The sequence below is a fragment of the Podarcis gaigeae genome (genome assembly GCF_964106915.1).
Source record: "Podarcis gaigeae genome assembly, chromosome: Z".
Classification (NCBI taxonomy): domain Eukaryota; kingdom Metazoa; phylum Chordata; class Lepidosauria; order Squamata; family Lacertidae; genus Podarcis; species Podarcis gaigeae.
This window is the reverse complement of record NC_139691.1, coordinates 22,739,099-22,760,001: the sequence shown is the minus strand read 5'-3', so window position 1 is coordinate 22,760,001 and position 20,903 is coordinate 22,739,099. Positions and strand designations below refer to the sequence as shown.

Sequence of the window (20,903 nt, the reverse complement as noted above, 5' to 3'; positions counted from 1 at the left end):
CTCTAGCCAGCCTGAAACATGGAGCCTTCTAGTTATTTTAGAGACTTGCAAAGGGCACCTTTCCCCTCTTCTCCACCTCATCCAACCTCCTCCTGTGCCCCATCCACCCTTGGTGCTGTGCGGTATAGTGCAAAATGGCTCAGGATCCAAGCTGTCTGCCTGATATTTGGGTTTATTGTTGCTACTAAGATGCAAGAGGAAAGGATATATTTTAACCTCATCATGTACACATTCCCTTCACAACCCTACTGCTCAACCCCAGGGTATTATTAGGCTCAGCCAGCCTAGTTCTCTCTTCCCCTTCTCCTCATTTACCCGACCCCAGCTGACTCTCAGTGTCCTTCAGCCATAAACGCAATTCTTAGGCTTGCATAGCCCGCCTAACTGTAAACCCTTTGGTTGTTTCAATGAAGTCCTATTCAGAGCAAACCCACTGAAATGGATAAACCTAGTCAGTCATGTCCGTTAACTTTAATTTTATTGGTTTTTCACATAATGCAATAGAAGATTCAAAATGTAGAACAAATAGGGGGGAAAGGATAAAATCCTGGAAGTAAATAAAATAGTATATCTAATAGGAGATAAGGTAACAAGAAAGGAGAGGCAATGCACATCAAATAAAGTGGCCCCATTATTTTCAATATAAGTATTATGTGTCCCAAAAAGGAAGGTAGCAAAGTTTGTTGCAATAGTTTGCATTGATGTAGGAGATGATTACTTCTACGGGGTCTGGTTCTGCTATTCCATTCTTAGCTCATACGTGAGTCCAGGATTTTAACGAAGCGGTTGGGCAAATCATATGAATCCCATCTCCCCCAAATCAAAGGCAGCAGCAAGAACAGAACTTCCTGTCATTGACATTCAGTCTGAACCCAGAAGTTCCCTCTTCATGCAGTGAAGAGTGGCCTTTCTTACTTTTATGTTGTGCTGCAGCGTTCTGCACTAACTGCAGCTTCTAGATGAAGCACAAGGGAAGCCCCACTTAAAACACATTGCAGTAATCTTGTCCCCAAGTAATATTCTCTTACTATATAAAATTAAATCTGCATGCCTAGGGTGTACTCTGAGTATGCAGAAACTTTCAGTCAGCCTTGTTTTGCTTTGAAATTTACAAGCATTCAGCCACCTATGTTCAAATGTTTAGTGACATAAAACTTTTCCCATGCCTTTTAGAGCATTTTAACCACTGTGGTGCTGCTCTTAAGATGTCGTGGCCTATAACTCTCATTGTCCTTGGCCATTGACCATGCTGGTTGAAGATGTTGACTGTGGTAGTCCAAAACATTTAGAGAGGACCATCACGGTGGTTACCCTGGTTTAAGCTTTTAGTGCCGGTTGAATGCTAGAGGGACTTGGGCCCAACAACAAGTTTGGCTGAAGCAGGATCAGCATCTTCTGAAAGCCTCTTGGGTCCTTTCAGGGATTGTCCACACTTGACTTATCCTCTGCCCAGAAAGCAGGGGTCCAAGTGGTTTCCTCCTTCCCCACTCCTTTCCTAGGGAAAACCTGCTCTTCAGTGCTCAATCAGAGCAAATGTCAATCTGGAGAAAACCTGAATTGCCAATAATAGCCATCTGCCTACATGGAAATAGACCATCTTCTCTGAACTATAGCCCAGATGGCCACATCCTTCAGCTTTCAAAAGAAGATTTTTTTTTTCTGCCACACTAAAGTCATTAATAACTGCTAAACGCAACATTAACATTAAAAAACAGAGGAGGTTCATGTTTTTATGTAAGCCAGAACACAATGACAAATGGCCCTTGCAAGCTTTGCTTGGCTATGCATACTAAAAGGAAACATCAGGATATTAAATGGGTTTTTAGCGAAGAATGCATTCTTGCCATAAAATACTTATTTTCCCCTCAGCAATGTGCTGTTTCGACCAAAACATAGAGTTCTTTTTCTGTTTATTTTTAGGGTTTCAGAATGTCTGAGGCTTTCATGCTTGCTGCAAGTTGCAGGTTAGATTTTCAACAGATTTACAGGCCAGCACAATTGAAACCATTCAGTCTTCCTCTATCTTTGAAGCATCGTTGGGTGGCCAAGAATTCCATTCCATTTGTCCTTTATAACCTGTAACTCCTCCAGCCAAGCTTCAAATTATAGGCTATGACCAGAATCCTCAAGTTTAAAAAACACAACGCCATAAACTGCTGGAAAATAATGGAAATAAATCAGGTTGTTATGACTTGAGGTTGGGGGTGGGAATACCACTTTTATGTAACATTGTAAAGTATCTTAAAATCTCTGGATACAATCCAGCCATAATTAGGCACTGTTAAGAGATTATGTAAATGTTGACTTCATTGTATTGGCTTGTATTAAATTCAGATTTCATTTTCAACTCCACTCACTTCAAGCAAGAGAGCTAAGCACTTATTGTAAACAAGTGGTATTTTTTTTTAAAAAGGAGAATAAAAAACTAAAGACATGTTTAAAGTGTCCCACTGAAATCATTATGATTAAAATGCCACAGCTTTGGCTGGATCCCACCCAGTATTCAGCTCCAGAAGAGAAACCAGGCAAGATATTGTCCAACTAAAGCCTTAAAAGTACAGTCGTACCTTGGTTTTCGAACAGCCTAGTTCTCAAATGTTTTGGCTCCTGAACGATTGAAGCCCGGAAGTGACTGTTCTGGTTTTCAAGTGTTCTTTCAGAAGCCAAACATCCGACGGGACTTCCACAGCTTCCGATTGACTGCAGGAGCTTCCTGCAGCCAATCAGAAGCCATGCTTTGGAAGTCGAATGGATTTACAGATCAGATTCCATTCGACTTCCAAGGTACGACTGTACCTTGGAGAGATAATCTAAACCTGAGGGCAAGGCAGAGGACTCCTCCACACTGCTGTCGTTACTGCAGCTGCCTTCTGCAACATGTTCTTGACACAATAGTGCATTAATGGTGGATTTGTTCTGCTTTATTACTTGTTCTGCAATGCTTCCCCAATGCTACCGCATTATTGCTATCAAGAGAGACTGCAGCATGACAAAAGTGGGCCAAAAAAAACCCCTCAGAATTTTTTGTTTATTTATTGAGATGTTTTAGAATGTATACTGTTTGGCTATGAGGCAGTATGACTGGCCTAAAACATTTGCAGGCCAAACATCCTTGAAAGTGGGGGTTAATTTTTAACACAGAAAGTTGACTTATACCAATTCAGTTCATCTAGTCAAGTATTGTCTATTCCTGATGGACAGCAGTTCTCCAGTGCCTCTAGAAGGGTCTGTTTCAGCCCTGTCACATGAGTGGTGGTATTTTTGTAACTAAAGGTGCTAAGAATTGGACCTATTATTTATGTGTATTGCAACTCAGCTATAATACCTGTTACTTGATACTCTTTGAGATGGCATGGAGTTATAAATGGATGACATGGAGTAAGATGACACCTCAGCATGCAGTACCACTTTCTGTACAATACTCCCCCAATTCTTGGTAGTTCCTCCACCCTCAGAAGCTTGAATGTGTTTGCATATCCTCCAACATTTCTCCAATGAAAATAGGGACGTGATGTTGTTGTTGTTGTTACTATTATTATACCCCACCCATCTGACTGGGTTGCCCCAGCCACTCTGGGCGACTTCCAACATATATAAAAACATGATAAAAAATTAAACATAAACAAACTGCCCTATGCAGGGTTGCGTTCAGATATCTTCTAAAGGTTGTATAAGTTACTTATTTCCTTGGATCAGGGGTTGCATAACTCCAAACCCTCTAACATTTTTCCAATGAAAATAGGGATGTCCTAAGGGAAAACGGGACATTCCGGGATCAAATCAGAAGCATCTTCTGTAAATCTGGGACTGTCCCTGGAAAACAGGGACACTTGGAGGCTCTGTGTTTTGTGACACAGGAGAATGCATTTTCCATGGCAGCTCTTCAGCTGTGGAACTCCTTTCTCATGAAGGTGCATCTAGCCCCCTTGTTATACAGCTTCCGGACGATGCTGAAGACACATCTCTTTACTCAGACTTTTGACACTTGAGATACATCTTTTTAGGGACCAACTTATTTATGTAATTTTAAGTTGTTGTAAACTGTTTTTAATAATACATAATTTTGTTTTTTAGCATTGTACCTTAATTACTGCCACTCAGCCTGGGAAGGGCAGGTAATAAGAAAAAGAAAAAGAACACACATACCCCATGGTCAACAGACTTGTGCTGCTTTGTCAGAGGTTTCAGATCATGTTCTGAGATGGCAAATTAGGCTTAGCTACCATGGGCTGTGGCTTTGTCATCTCAAGAAAACTAAGCAAAATCATTTACTTGAAGACACTTTCCAAAAGGGCCAATAGATCATGGACTGCACCGAATTTTGACGAGGGTTGCACAGAATATTTGAGAATCTGCCAAGTACCTGCACCCCAGCAGGAGGTCTGCTAAGAACCTGCTGCAATGAGGAGGTAGATCACTGAAGGAGGAGAGGCATGGAGGGCATCTTTCCCAAGGAGCCTAAAATCTGTGCTTTGCTTTATTCTGATGTGGGGCGTTGACTTTATTTCAGCTAGCCTTGAAAACTTTCATTTTTGAAAGCTGAGCTGTGAGGGAAGAAGTGAGTGGAGATCTTAATGTGTTCTGGGATCTGTTCTCCATCTCTGCACATTGGCACAGTACAGTTTGCATTTTTATAGTCCAGAGAAGAGTTTTGCCTTTGAAGTAGCTGAGCGCTGAAGCTGTTAGTGGCTGTGATGTTGTGCTTCTCCCAAGGTGTCTCTGATGTGGTTCTGGAAGAACTGAAAATTGGCTTTCAGGACAGCCTTTGAATAGCATCAGGTAGAAATTGTGTGTCTCTTTGTGCTTGAGTAGCCAAGGAGAAAGGCATGTCATGGAATAAATGATACCCTCATAAATGTTTTCTTAATTTCCTCTTGCCTCATTTCTTGTGGGCAGGACAACCTATACCTGCCTTATTAGGAGCAATTTATGAATGTTCTGTTTTTAGAAAAGAATAAGATGTTGTTTTAAGCCAATTTCCTTCCACAGTACATTACAAAGCTCAACAGACAGGGCTTTGTTGAGCTTTCTGCTGAAATGCAGAGTGGATGAAGCTGTATGATTATCCTTCTGAAATGAATGGCATCGCCTTCTGGCAGCCATCTTGTTATTACTTTTTTTAAAAGAAAGAAAGAAAAAGTCTTAGTAGTTGGAAGCTATTGGAGTGGTGCTGGTAGAGATTACTCCCAGAGTGGCTAACCAGAAGCGTCTGAGATGCCTGCAAGCAAAGCTGCTGTTGCCCTGCTCCATTCCTGCACTGCAAGCTGATTGAATAGCCATTCCTTCTCCACAGGTAATCTTGGTATCTGTACAGTGGTACCTCGGGTTAAGAACTTAATTCGTTGTGGAGGTCCATTCTTAACCTGCAACTGTTCTTAACCTGAAGAACCACTTCAGCTAATGGGGCCTCCCGCTGCTGTTGTGCCGCCGGAGCACAATTTCTGTTCTCATCCTGAAGCAAAGTTCTTAACCCGAGGTACTATTTCTGGGTTAGCAGAGTCTGTAACCTGAAGCGTCTGTAACCTGAGGTACCACTGTAGTTCTGCATCAAGAACTGGGGTGGGGGGCGATGATTAGAGATTAGGGATTCTCAACACTGCAGTTTACCAGACTATAACTCCCAGTGTTGTAGTGCAGATATGTCTACATAAAAGAGGAAGGCTCTATGGACCAGAGCAGGATGTGTCTGATGTCAGAGATAAACTCAGTAGTAGTAGTAGTAATTTCTGTAGTAGCACCACCACAGCTACCCCGGTCTATAGAATCTTCTCCTAAGGGATCCCTGCCTGGTGCCAACTTCCTCATCTTTTCAGCACCAGGCAAATAGATTTTTGCTCCCCTGGGCATTTGAGTAACATCATTGCCTGGATGAGTTGCTCTTCTTTCCTTTAGGGTGTGTGTTCAGCTTAGGTTGGAATAGTATGTTTGAGAAGAGCCCTTTTATGATACTGTATCCTTGAATCTGGTTTTAATGTGCTTATCTGATTTTCACTATGTTACTTTTACTTTGATTTAGTTTACTAAACCTAAGTTGTTAAACTCCCCACATACCTGAGGTGCATCTGAAACCCTCATTGTAGAGCTTTCGACGAATGCTGAAGACACATGTTGTTGTTGTTGTTGTTGTTGTTGTTGTTGTTGTTGTTGTTGTTGTTGTTAATATCAATATCCCTCTTTTCCCCCAAACTCAAGGCAGCTGACACAAACTCAGACAACACAGATAAATTACAAAAAAGCTGAAAACATATAAAGGATAATCATTGAAAGATAATTGAACCCTAACAGGATTAAAACAATATAAAAATCAAACATATTAGAATACAGATAATAAAAACAGCATAGCACCTTTGAAAGCCCTTTCTTTAAAAAATAACAGTCAGTTCCCAAAGGCCTGTCGGAATAAAATAGGCTTCATCAGATGGTATAAGAACAAAGACATGACGATGACGATGGTGATGATGGAAAGTAACTGGTGTTTATTTGTTTCCAACAGGTCTCTTGAAGTCCGTTATTTCACTTATGGAGTCCTCTTCGGCTGTGGCAGCTCCTTTGCCTTCCAGCCCTCTCTGGTCATCCTTGGTCACTACTTCAAGCGGCGCCTAGGCTTGGCTAATGGCCTGGTGACAGCTGGCAGCTGTGTCTTCTCCATGGGCCTGCCTTTCCTCTTGAAGATTGTTGGCAGGGCCATTGGGCTGGCCCACACTTTCCAGGTTCTCAGCGCCTTTATGCTCGTCCAGATCTTCTTGTCCCTAACTTTCCGTCCCATGTTCCCTTCGACCTCTGACCCCCACGACGTGGAGCACGTGAAGCTAGACAGCCGGAGCTGGCGGCAGCAATGTGCATCACAGATGCGGAAGTATTTCAGCCTGAGGGTCTTCAGGAAAAAAACCTACCGGATCTGGGCTTTTGGGATTGCAACTGCCGTTCTGGGGTACTTTGTACCTTACATGCATCTGGTGAGAGGAGGAGAAGACAGTTGGGGGTTGGGAAAGGTTGATATAAGGGAGTGAGGGGTGGTGAAGGTGGTTCAGAAACCAGTGTGATTAGTTTTTGATGAAGAAGCTCCACAGGAACACAGCCAATCTGAGCAGGAGGGAATATTATGAAACTAATTCTGATTGGCTGACTTTCCCCCTACCTGGTGAGACTGTAAAACTGGCACATTGCCACTGAGGGAAATTTCATAATAATGATTGCAGGTTACACAGATTCCTTATTGCATGCCAGTGCTTGAGAGACTTCGCTGTTATTACAAGCCACCAAAAATAGTTCATTGAAAGTCAGCCAAGCTGGAAACATAAGAGCTATCCTGAAACTCAGCATCTTGAGAGCATTCTGCTGCCTCATCAATGGATCCAGCACTGTAGTTAAAGTGAAGGAAAACAGTTCTCTTTGCCTAGTGCTGAGTGACATGAGATGCTGTTAAGTCACAAAGCAGATATCATCTTACCCATTTGTTTGCTTGCTAAACTTATACAACGTATTAGGAAAAGAAGAACAAGCAACAACAGCACCAGCGTCCCCCATAACAGTGATAGAATACTTTGGCAGCATGCTAACAGTAAACAAAACAAGACTCCAACCTACTGACTAGCAGATAAAAATAAAAACTCAACACCAAGAGCGTTGGGCTAGGACGTGGGAGACCAGGGTTTGAATCCCCACACAGCCATGAATCTCACTGGGTGACCTTGGACCAGTCACTGTACCTCAGCCTAACCTACCTCACAGGGTTGTTGTTGAAATGAGGGGGAGAACCATGTAAGCTGCTTTGAACTCCTTGGAAGGAAAGGTGGATATAAATGCAATAAATAGTAACAGCAACAATATCCTCCCTAGCCCCCAAATCACTCACATTAACCCAATTTTTCTTCTTTTAAATCTCCCCACCCCACCCAGAAGTCTGGCATTAAGGCCAGCTGCTGTAAAGTTGTGGTGGGTGAGTCCAGGGTCCTCCAAGTATGGTCCAGCATCTCTCCTCTAATTTCATGGGGAGCAGCAGCAAAAGCAGGGCAGGAAAATGGTCATAGTTTCACCTGCTCTGCACTTGTTTTGGGTGTTGCTGTTCTCCTGCTGCTGGAGGTTAATTTATTCAGTGATATGAGATTTCAGGGCAACTGAAAATACTTCTTCAGTAGGCTTGAGCACTAAATCCTAGGCATTGTTATCCATTTTTAAAGTGACTTTTTTTTTTGCCATTACAGTGGTTGGTTAGAAACAAGCTTGTCTTTTAAGACAGCCTTTCCAGAGCAGATGCCTTCCAGATGTTTTGGGCTGCAACTCCCATCAGCCCCAGCCAGATAGCCATGCAAGGACTTTGCTGCCCTTCCTGTCACTCTGTGGTGTGGAATACCAGGATGGTGTACTGGGCATCAAAAGTCTTTCAGAATCCTTTCAAGATCCCCTTCAGTGTGTAATTGATATATACAGTACTTCATTTTCTCTCTGCAGAAACCCTAGGAGATGTTGTGCCTGCATAGTGCACCATGTGGGAACCTTCTAGAACAGGGTAGGACATTGCACATTCTTCAGAGCCTGTTAGAGATTATGGATTATGGCCGGAGAGTGTGCAAAACTAATATATGCATATTGCCCAAGTCCTGTTGGGATTATGCATAATGACTGGTGATTGTACAATTTTTTGTTTATGTATATATATAGACATTCTCCAAGACATGTTGGCGCTTACATATGTTGACCAGGAAATTACACCCTTCCCTCTTCATGGCTGGATTATGTGCACATACTCCATGAGGCCTGGTTGTTATGCACATTAACCACCCAACTTACCTCTCCCTTAACATGTGATGCTTCTTGTGAAATGGAGGAACAATATGGTGATATCAACATCACATTATGACTGTGAGATAGGTGAGTCACCATGTGGAGCTGCTTTAAGGGTCTCTGGTTCCAAAGGTCCCCTTAGGCTAGACTTCAGCTTCCAGTTCCTGAAGGCCCAGAACAAGACAATGGATTGTATGCAAGGCTGTCCCAGAAATGGTGCCAAACTAGATCTCTCTGGAGAGCCAAAATGTGAGTGGCATGTGCCTTTGTTTCATGGAGCCATTCTCATGATTGACAACTTTCTGGTGCCCAGGGCCCAGACAGTGCTGTGAAGGAGAGGAAGAAAATAAACATCAGGCATTATGAATGAAATAAAAAGATAAGATCCGCGTCAAAACTTGATCATTGAAGGTGCTATTGTTACAATTCTTAGCAGGGGTGACTGTGGGGAAAAATGAATTCAGAGCAGCAGACAACCTTGCTAGTGAGGCAGATCGTTGGAGATTCTCAACCCATAATTCATTGCTAACCCAAACATTGTCTGTGCTGCTGTGGTCCATACATACTGCAGGTCTCAGGGGTTGCTTTTGCTTCAAACTCCTGCAGGTGAAGCCCACTGTAACAAATGCACACCTGATATCCTTGTTCCCTCTATCTCCTCACTTTCCCAGGTGAAGTACGTGGAAGAGGAGTTTAAGGAAACAGAAAGGGCATGGATTCTGCTGCTTTGCATTGGAGCTACATCAGGGGTTGGGCGTTTGGCTTCAGGGCCAATAAGTGACCTCATCCATGGGCCGAAGAAGATTTACCTACAGGTAGGCAGCGAATCTCTGAGTTGTTACAGCATTTATAGTATTGAAGGACCATTTCCAGTCCACCTCTTCAAATAAACTTTTGGGAAGGCCGTCCATTTCTTCACAGCGCAGTCAGTGACCTCCTGCCTTCAGAGTGCAGGTGCTCTGTGCATTTAAGTCCTTCCTACTGGTGATACTTACTTTTAATATTTAACTGGAGCATCTGTGAGAGGTGTGAATTGTCTGGCCCCCAGACCACTGATGAGGATAGAGTCACTGGGCCCTGAGAATACACAAATCAGCCATCCTTCCTCTTAGGTGCTGTTCCTAGTTTACAGTCCTTTCAGTTTCTTAACCCCGTTGGGTGTGGTGGAATTGCTCCAAGTTTGTTGCCAGAATGACATCAGTATTTTGTCTCCTCAGGTTGCCTCCTTTATACTCTTGGGTATAATGTGCATGATGATCCCACAGTGCCAAGAGTTTTGGGGGGTCATTATTGTCTGCCTTTTCCTTGGACTTTGTGATGGACTCTTCATAACCATCATGGCTCCCATTGCTTTCGAGCTGGTTGGGCCCATGCAGGCATCTCAAGCCATTGGTTATCTCCTGGGACTTATGGCCATTCCAATGACAGCAGGTCCCCCAATTGCAGGTAAGTGAATTGTCAGGTTGGGTTACCTTGATCAAAGTAAATGGTTTTTGGAACGTCCAACAGGACATCTCCCTGCAGAGGCATAAGCAATTGATAATGGGTGTGCAGACTCATACTGGGCTCTTGCCTTAAAGCCCAGAAATCTCCATGTAGTCGCAGTTGGACCTGCACCAGTAGCAAAATGTGCCTGGCACCTGGGGAATTTGGAACGCTGTCCAAGTGGCACAGCCACGAGTGCATTCCAAAACAGGTGGAAGGCACCAGGTTGGCAAAAGCTGGTTATAAAACCATTCTCTCCTGTTTTGTAGGGTTTCTCGGTGAACATTTTGGGAATTACCACCTCGCCTTCTATTTTGCTGGTGTTCCTCCCATTGTTGGGGGTCTGGTTCTGTCTCTTGTTCCTCTGATCCATCAAAGACAGCTCAGGAAGAAGCGGCTGGATTCTGGGAAAGACAAGATGCTGGTTTCAGAGACCATTATGAACGGAGAGCTTCTCCCCGGTTCTCCAGCCATGGAGGCCCACATGTAAAGCCATCCTTCAAATCTCCCAGTGCCCTGGTGCACACACTGTCACCACCAGCATTCTCTGGCACTGTACCTGAGCCCAGCCCTTCCCGAAGAGGAATCGAGCTTCTTCAATTGTAGGCAAGGACTGGTCACGTAAGGACAATCCTGATTGGACAGTTTCACCTTTCAAGTTGATTCTGTTTGGCTCTCTCCTACAGAGAGAATTCTTGTAGCGCTATAACTTGTTTGCCCTGCTATGATTGTTGGCACAGCAATGGATTACACATAGGAAGGTGTTAAAAGTTTTAAAAATTGATTCCTCAGTCCAGCCCCCTCCTCTCCACCACCAAAATTCTAAAGCCATGCTTGGATATCTTGCCTTGAAAGTGGAGTTTAATCTCACTGTGAGATCCTTTGGGAGTTAATTTTGTATCAGCCAAATTCTCAAAAGTCTGAAACACTCAAGGAGGCTAAAAAAAGGTAAATTCTGAATCATGTTTTTTCTTTTGAATCTGACTCTGAAATTGTAGGAAAGCGTTTTTGGTTTTCTTAGCGGCCTTTTTCAGATAACTTTTTTTGCCACCTACTTTTACTAAATGCATCCCTCTGTCAAAAGGATCCCTCTCTGCTTCCTCCAATTCAACTGTCCCTGTGGCAGATATTGCTTCTCTCAAGGTATGCAGTCCAGTGTTTTCAGAATAGTGTTCTCCAACCATTGCCTGAGTGGGTCCATTGCACAGGAAAACAGATTTAACTCTTGAAAGTGTGGGTGGTGATGTCCAACTCACTAATACTTTCAGTTCGGCAAAATGTAGTTTATCTCTCTCCATTAATATCTCATTATTGTCCAAGCCGCCACCCTTCTGACTTGCAGATTTCATACAGGACCAGATTTAGAATAATTCTTTTACTAGAAAGAATTTACAGAGCAGCGTTTCCATGCGCTGCTCTGGTTCACCAGAAGCGGCTTAGTCATGCTGGCCACATGACCCGGAAGCTGTACGCCGGCGCCCTCGGCCAATAAAGCGAGATGAGCGCTGCAACCCCAGAGTCGGTCATGACTGGACCTAATGGTCAGGGGTCCCGTTACCTTTACCTTTACTAGAAATAGTGCATTTGGGCCTCAAGGAAGACTGCTCCATAGGAATTGGTATGAGCATAGGAATTGGTATGTGCAATCTCCAGGATTGTTTTGACTAGATTAGTTGAGGTTGATAAAACCTCCCTCCTATTTGCACAAGGACTTGAGATATTCATTCCAATGCAGAATCTGCAACCCATGTGTGGAAACAGATTTTCTGCATGCAGAATTGTGTTGAGTGCCCAAGAACCCTCTGCGAGTGGGTCCGGGTGGGGTGGGGTGGGGAGGACCAGCAACTTGTTACCACATGTGGGTCTTCACAGGAATCTCCATTTGGAAGCATGAAGATTGGTCTCCTAGGGGCATACTCTTCTTCCTGTGAGCAGCAGCCGACATGTGCACAGGCTTCTGTTATACTTGGGAGTTCCCTGGATCAGGGTAATATTTGCGTGGGAAAAGTGGTTCCTTAATCCCCTTGCAAAGGTAGCTAATCATCATATTTCTTCTGGTTTGGTCTGGGGTCAGTGTTGTAGAAGCTCCCGAAAGCAGCCAGGCATTTGCCAAAATAAAAACTTTGCTTTAACCCCAGCTGAGATTTTGTGTTGGGTCATGTGCTGATGTCTTTCTGCTTACTCACCTTTGACTTCTCCATCCAGTGTCACCTACCTCTTGGGAAAGGCCTGTTCAGGTGTTCGTATGTGGGGGTTCAGTTCCAAGGGTTCTGTGTATACATGAAAATCAGTATACTCAAACCCTTGGAGGTGCAAGTGAGTGATAGAGAGAGGAAGAACTCCCCCAATACTCCCAGAGCCCACATGCCAAGTGGGCCTTGCCTGGGAAACAAGGTGGAGAGCTTAGAAGCTGCCAGGTAAGGCCCTCTCAGCAGGCAAGCTCTGGAAGGCTAAGGATGCTTGCACGATATCTTGCAGGAACTCAGATGGCACTGTGAAATCTTATGCAAGCATCCCTGAGCCAGCGCACTGAGCAGGCCTTAGACCTCAAGCAAAGCAGAGCTTTAAAGTTCTTTATACGCCAGGTAACCCCAAGCAGACCTGGCACAAAGAGTGCCTTTAAACTCTCTGCCTTGCTTGGATTTAACTTGCACGATTTCAACGCACCTCCCTTCCGCTGCATATGCCTTTTCACGTCTGCATCTTTATTTCGAGAGTATGGAATAAGATAGAGGGATATTAAGTGGACTAGAATCTGGGAAACCAGTGTTAGCATCAGCCATGAAAACTCATTGTATGTGACCTTGAGCCGGCCACTGTCTCCGAGCCTTACCCATCTCACAGGGTTGCTGTGAAGTGGCTCCTTGAGCTCCTTGGAGAAAAGGTAGAATAGATATAATGCAATACTGATAAATAAGGAATGAACAAAACAAAAAAGTTTCTCTCCAACCTGCTTTTCCCCAATTTTGAACTGGGGAAGGTGAGCTGGGTGTGGAATAACGTGGGGAAAAGCCTATCATAAAAATCAAAGGAAAAATCAGATCTGGGACACAATCAGGATATTTAGGGCTACAAACACTGGACTTAATGGGCAGGTCATTCAGTATGTGGCTGTCTGCTAGGACAGGCTTGCTTGGCTGGGCTGTGCAGGCAAGGTGCAATCCATGATCCTATAGTGCATATAGACTCTGCAAGCTGAGCTCCCAACCAAATCATGTTCTGCACCACCTGCTTTTTGGCCCGACATCCTTCTTCGAAGAATTGCCCCAGTAGTGTTTTTGAACTGACCTCCACGGTCGGCTACAAACAAGGTAGTCAGCCTGTGTGGGGACTGTACCACACTCCAGACCTCAGCAGGTGATCCCATAATTGAATGCCTTTTGACACCAGGGATGGGAAAATAGAAAAGACAGATAAGTAGTTGCTAAAGGAAGACAAGGCTGGAACTGTATTCCTTGACACTTCTCCTGATTTTGTCTCAAAGGAATTATTTGCTATCCATGGGCGTTCAGCCCAAATGAACCTCCTTCCCACCCCACCCCACCTTCCGAAATGGTGCAGTCTACAAAAAATTCCCCCACCACAATGAGAGCTGGGACCCAACCATTATACCTTTTATGAGACCTTGTGCTCTGCACACCCACTGTGATAACAGTCATATTTCAGAGAGGTGGGCTGTACTGAGGGCAGGAAGAGCCTCGATTCCAGGCACCTGGGAAGCCACCTTTCATCCACAGCGCAGAATGGGAACAAGCCCCCAGAAACTCCCAGTGGGCTGGTTGTTATGCCCAGAATGTATGTTGCAGAGACAGTGCAGTAGAATCAACCCTTTCTGAATCTACCAGAACTTGGCAGTGCCTCAGAAGCCTTATCTCCTGGTCAAGGGACATTTGTTTAATGTAGCCACTGAGTGCTGGTGGATTCAGAAAGCTACTGACATATAAAAAGAAAGTCCTTCATGCAGTGCATTGTTAAACTATGGAGTTTTCTCCAACAGGAGGCAGTGATGGCCGCCAACCCAAACAGCTTCAAAAGAGGATAGGATAAGGCTATCCATGGCTACTAGCCATGAGGGCTGTGCTCTGCCTTCATGGTTGGAGGCAGCTCTGCTTCTGAATACCAGAAACCCTAGGAGAGGAGGGTGCTCTTGTGCTTGGGTGCTGCTTGAAGATTTCCCATCGGAGCATCTGGTCAGCCACTGTGAGAACAGGATGCTGGACTAGATTGGCCCCTGGCCTCATCCAACAGGGCTCTCATTATGTTCTACCATATTGCCTCTCTTCTTAAGGTAATTTACTCAGAGTATTAACCATCTGTAAGTTGCTTGAGCCTCATCCACTCAACTAACCCATGGAGGTATCAAAATCAATTGGGTCCTTCCCTATAAAGACCATTTAGAGAGAGAGAGGAGGGGGAATCATGTGTATGCTTCTCCCATCCACCTAGCTGCCCTTTTATGTTCCTTTTCCCCCCAATAAATTTTTATTGTTCTCTTTACATATTCTTTCTTACAATACTTTAATCAACACAAAACCATTTTAGCTCTGCCAAGCTTGTGACCTCCCTCTCTCCCTTCAGTTGGTATCCCATATCACATCCATTCACATATTTTATCTTTTCACTTTTTTCATATACATTGTAGGAGTTACTTCAGTCCTGCTAGTGTCCTTAAATTTGTACATCTGTCTTTTAAATATACAGTGGTATCTCTAGATGCTAACGGGATCCATTCCAGAGCCCCGTTCACATCTAGAAGCAAACGTAACCAGCGATGGCACGTCTGCGCACGCACACGCCGCTTTTTGCCACTTCTGTGCATGCGCGTGATGTCATTTTGAGCGTCTGCGCATGCACAAGCGACAAAACCCAGAAGTAACGCGCTCCGTTACTTCCGGGTTGCCACGGAGCGCAACTCAAACACGCTCATCCCAAAGTACATTCAACCCGAGGTATGACTGTACAATAAATTTACTCCCCCCTTTTGTGTTCTAAGCTGATTGTTATTTAAGAATAGCCATATTCCTGGATATATTATGTATTCACGAGATATACAGGGCTTTTAAAAGAGATAAAATCTAGTTGTAGTGTATTGGTTAGGAGACAGAGTTCAGGACTGAGAAGCCCTCCTTCAGATCTCACCTCAGCCACAAACTCAATAGCTAGATATTAGTCTAAAGCTTACCCCTGCCTCCAGTCAATTTGCAATATCAGATCTACTGCCCTGCCTTCAGGATTGTTGTATGATTTACAAGAAGATAATGCATGTAAGGCACTATATAAATACTCTACTTACAATTACGCTTTCAATTTTTATCATATATTTCCATGAGAAGTCTTTGTACTTTGCTATGAATCTTAACCTCCACTTGCCGAAATAATGCCCATACATACAATATGCTAGTCTGAGATCCAAAACAGTAGCTTTATCCTTGAAGCCAAGCCTTCAGTTCCCTGTGTCAAGGCCATTTTGATGTTGCAAATCTTCAGAGAAAATGCCCCCATTTTCCTGCCTAGATCTTGAAGGCCAGAGTCTCTAAGTGGACTGTTTCACTCCTGTTCCTCACCTCTTTTTGCCTGTTTTCTGTGTTTTCTGTTTAATGACTCTCCCTCGTTGGATGGAAACAACTACTGTCTCTGGTCTTCTGCCAAAGGTAGATCATCACTGTCCATGATATATGAGTACCTGTTAGGATCTGCCATCATTGCCACATCATAACCACATGACAGAGGCAGCATTGTATAATGTTCTCTGCAATCTGTGACTTATGAAATCTTCACCTGTCTCGGAGATAAACTGCTGAAATCAAAGTGAGAGCACAATGATGTGTCATGGGGCAGCTAAGCTGTGAGTGGGTGGTGGGGGCCTGCTGGTGAATGTGGTGATCACATTCAGATAAGGCATGTTGGAGCCACACTTTCTTGGTAGTTTTCACTCTTGAGTCTATAGCTCTAACATGTTAAACAGTCATGAAAATGAAAGAGGCGTTTGACTGCCACTGCAGCACTCTGAGATATTTAAATGCCATCCCCTGAGGAAGAGAAGGAAGAGAAGGTGAAGAAGATAAACGGTATACTTTCAGTTTTTGGTTGCAAAATCTTTTGCTGTATCGCTGAGATATGGGGACGGTTGATGGGGTAGAGGGAATAGAAAATTCTAGTTCCAAATGCTGTGGTGGTTTGCCAAATGCCAAAACTGGTGTTAACAGGCAGTTTTTCCTTCTTTGTGATGCAATTTGTCCTTGCAAGATAATACTGTTTCTGCAAAACACTAGACTGTTGGAGCTGGAGGTGCAGTTTGTGTAATCCTCTGATCAACATCAGTTTGGAAGTCCAATGATCACTTCCATTAGAGTCCCTGGAAGCCTTTTCAGAAGGACCCATTTTTATTAGGATGAAATTTCCACGTGCCTGAGGGGGCAGAGGCTCAGGCAGGGCACAGAGTCATCCAATATGGGGAGGAAACAGCCCCACGTGGTGCCTTCCCCCCTGGGTTGATCATGCCATCACAAGTTTTCCCCTCCCTTTCCCCTTGCAGAAGAAAAAGCATCAAGGCTGAATGTGAAATTTCGGTTTTTTCACACAGTGTGATGCTTCCATAAGAGAGCCTGTGGTGGAAACAAATGAAATTTGTCACCTCAGAGAAAACCGTTCAAAACAAAACATCTGTGTTTGATGGGGGCAGGGAGTGGCTGCTGCCTTCACCCCACCCCACCCCACCCCCGCTCATGGGTTTCAAGGTGGAATTTGGCAGACCAAATTGTTGGAGGGGAAATGAGCCCTCAGTCTGATCCTGCTCTTGTGGTCATACCTTCTTATCATACAACATAGTTTTCCACACTACAGAATTAGTAAGAAGAATGAGCTGCACTAGCAAAGAGTCTCTTCCTAGAGCTAAAAGGCACCCATCAGAAAGAAGTAGTAGGGCCAAGTGGATATGTACGCCAAGGATTATCTACAAAACCAGGCACACTGCCTCCAATTTTTTATTACATCGTGTGTGTGTGTTTTCTGATTACCCCCATCAGGTGGGGTCTTTATATGTACATCATGGTTTGGGGACCAAATTCTACCCTGCCCCTTAATGGCATAGTCCTTACTTAGTGAAGAAAAGTTTTATTAAGTGCCTCAGAGTAGTAATCACAGAGGTAAGGAGAGAGTTGATGGGGAAAGACTCTTAACTTTGGTGAGATGGCGTCCACCTGGATCCAAATGGCTCTCACACACCATCTCTACAATGGACCAAATTGCAGTCCTGGCTTTAGCAAATTCAAACTCATTTTTTGCTTTTGCTTCCTGTTTCATCGCTTTCTTAACTGTTTCTGTTGTGGGTGGATTAAATTTTTTTCCAGTCCCAGGCTTTAATTCTCCACTGCAGTGCATCTACAGAATTACCGGTGTGCAGATTTGTTGGGAGTTTTGAAAAGCAATGGGAAGGCCTCCCAAGGCTAGCCCTAGACATGTTTCTGCTGGAGGGGAAAAGCAAGATGGCAAGATGGAGTTGAATGTTACTTCAACGCTGGTACTCCACTGCATCTGAAGCAGCATGGTAGTTTGGTGCAGCTAGGACAAACTGTGTAGCTTACACCAACCAATGGGGAATGCCCAGCATGCTTAGGAGGAATAGCCAGGAGCTGTCCCAACATTTGCCATTTGGGGCTTCCATCTCACTTCCTAACAATAGAGCTGGCCATGCTGAGGGATAGGAGGTCGAAGGAGCCTTGATCTTCTCACTGTTGAATCTGCTTGCCTCCCCGGAAACACTTAATTTCATGTCTCAGTGAAGCCCTAATACAACACATGAGCTTGCCTTCCCCCTAGTCAGTGGGAGTCTCTGAATATACAATGTTATATCAAAAACAGCCTTAAGGACTGTGCAATATCAGAAAGAAAATAGTTGCACAGGTTGTTTCTTTATTCCCAACTTGTGTCAATACACAAATTTTTTTTAGAGGAGTGGGGAATCTTATATGCAAATGCAAACAATCAAAAACACCCAGTATATACCCTGTTTTAATTGAAATTGTTGGCATTATTCATTACAAGTGGTTTTATTCTTTGTTGAGGCTCAGCACTTTAGGGCTCCCCATAAGGGTGGGAATGCTGAGTGTGCATGTTTATATAAAATATTCTGATATTATAATAGGATAAAAATGATATCCTCTGAAAATTAGGTATTTGGAAAGCGCTTGAAAAACATATTAAAAAGTTTGCTTCTTTTTTTAAAAAAAAAACAACATAGAAGAAAATCTTTATATTTTGCTTCTGAAAGACTTGACTCCAACAGGAGAAAAGTCACCACTTACTGCCTTTGCAGTCCCTTCTTTTGGGATGTTCAGCCTTTGCCACCAGTCCACAAAGATATTGGCCTTTCCCCTTGGCCCCTTCACCTTTCAGAGTTGAAGCTTAAGGCACAAGCAAGCTCCAAAATCTTTCATTTCCCATAAGCTGTTCTCAGAGAGAATCAAGGGAGCAGGCAGGATGTGGCACTGAGCTTGCAATCACATCAACTGGTGGGGGCAGGGAGGCATTTTTGTTGGTGCTCTAAAACACAAGGTGGGGAAGATTTACCCTCCACAGTTCCAAAACTCTAGGGGCTGCCACAAGTTGAAGTTTTGCTTTTGATGTTAACAGCATTTTTAGGGTGGGGGTGGGGGTCTCATTGTGACTGTAGCAGGGAAGGGCTCCCCAACGAAAATCCCTCCAGTACACACACACACCTGCCAGTGATGTGTTTAAAATCATGGTCTGTTTTGGCACTGAGACAAACTCGAAATCATCAAATTTCTTTGATGGCGACTTCGCTCCATACTATGTTATGGCCTTGTTTCTCTGGGTACCATATTGCTTTTGCAAGTGTTTTTCTGGGTACCATGTTGAGTTCTTATAGAGTAAGTCAGTGGAGAATTAGCACCCCCTGCCACTCATTCGGAGACTGCAACTGCAGCTCTCTTGCTGTCTTGTGCCTTTTATGTCATTTGTGTCGAAGCAAGAGAACCACACTGTCCTACTGTTTCTATATTGCACCCTGGTTATTTAATTTAGATCCTCATACTCTTGCATTAAATAAAACGTTGGCCAAGGAAAAGGCTGCTACCATCTGTTGCTCCATAGCTTGCAAGCAGTCTGCTTAGCCACGCTTTTGCTTTCCTTATGTTTTTTTTAAAAATCCATATCAGCATTTCCACATTATTATTACTATTATTATTAGTCTCCTGCTCAACATTCTAGATGAGAGCCTTGCACAATGGAATGAAATGCCAACTCTCAAAGCCATCTGCAGGAAATGTGGGGACCAGCCACTTGCAGATTTAATCTTAGCTTATTTGTCTGCCTTTGATGGTGGTTAGGACTGGTATGAACTAAGAGTGTCCTGTATTCTCATTCAACCTGTGTGACATGCATATTATTGTTGTTGTTGTTATTATTAATTATTATTATTATTATTATTAAAAATACCAATAAGATTTCCTAGCTTTGTTTTCTATGTAGATGTCTAAACTGTATGTATAAAGATTTTAAATTTTTGCTGCTGTTGCGTTTTTTCCAAAGTTTCCCCCCATTTGTCTCCAAATTCTCTGCCTGCCAAGACAATCGTATAAATCAAATTTTAAGTGTATTGTTATTTGCTCTACTGCATTATGCTAAAGGAATGAAATGTTTTTGTACAGGGTTCCCCCCCCCTTATGTACAGTAGTTGTTGTGTTGATGGGGAAGAGAGTCGTACTAGTCTGAGATCTTTGTTTCTGATCATCACGATTCACAACTGGATTGAAATTGTGTTTCTTTGGTAAGAGTTTGTCCTTTTGTCTGAGTCCATCCACATTCTTCTGACTTTGAAATAACCAACTTTGCCTCAACCCCGGACTTTTGCCTGATGTGCACAGTAAATCAAGTTTCTTAAGAAGAAATGCAATGTGTCACCACTTCGCAACTGATCTTCCCTGTGTATCCAAAGTCAGCAAACTTGTTTTTCCTGTAGCGGAATTTGTTAAAGGAGTAAAGAGAGGGGATTCTTGGGAAACATCTCGCTCTGTGTGTGTGTGTGTGCATTCCTCTACACAGATGGATGAAGGACAGTTGCATCATAACAAATTCCTCCTGAAAGATTAATTTTTGTTTAAATGGATTTGCAGGGTGGCAGAACCTAAGCATGCTCCTTGAAGACTGCCTCAGGTCTCCCCCTACAGTGACTGTGTTGTTTCTTTTAGCTTCAGATAATGAAAGAGAGCCTGTGGTCACATCCACACCACACATTTAAAGCACTCGTACACCACTTTAAGAACCACAGCTTTCCCCAAAGAATTCTGGGAAGTACAGATCATTCAGGGTCTCCCAACAACTCTCAGCGTCCTTTAACAAACTTTGGTTCCCAGGAATCTTTGGGGGAAAATGGTCTCTTAAATTGGTAGGGGGGGACGCATTTAAGTGGATGGTGTGGATGTTACTTTAGTAAGAATTGTGTTATATGTATTTAAGAGACAGGATGCTGCTTTTGTGATCCATGAAGCACTATTCGCTTCATGAAGATGGAATAGCACAGGTTTGCACATTGATTTCTTCTCTCTGAGCAAGTTTCTACTACATCTCATGGCTGTGAAGATACTCTTCAGACACTGAAGCAACAATCAACTGAA

The 20,903-nt window shown here is 43.5% G+C and overlaps 1 protein-coding gene across 1 annotated transcript in view; it reads left to right on the top strand.

Moving 5' to 3' along the window:
* SLC16A2 (solute carrier family 16 member 2) overlaps positions 1–19,794 on the top strand; it is a 101,160-nt gene extending 81,366 nt beyond the window's left edge. The window contains exons 3-6 of the mRNA XM_083722350.1: positions 6,494–6,956; positions 9,456–9,599; positions 10,002–10,230; positions 10,539–19,794. Of these exons, the coding sequence (XP_083578476.1) occupies positions 6,494–6,956; positions 9,456–9,599; positions 10,002–10,230; positions 10,539–10,759 (1,057 nt within the window). The 3' untranslated portion in view covers positions 10,760–19,794. The remainder of the gene's footprint in view (positions 1–6,493; positions 6,957–9,455; positions 9,600–10,001; positions 10,231–10,538) is intronic.
* Positions 19,795–20,903: the final 1,109 nt, after the last annotated feature.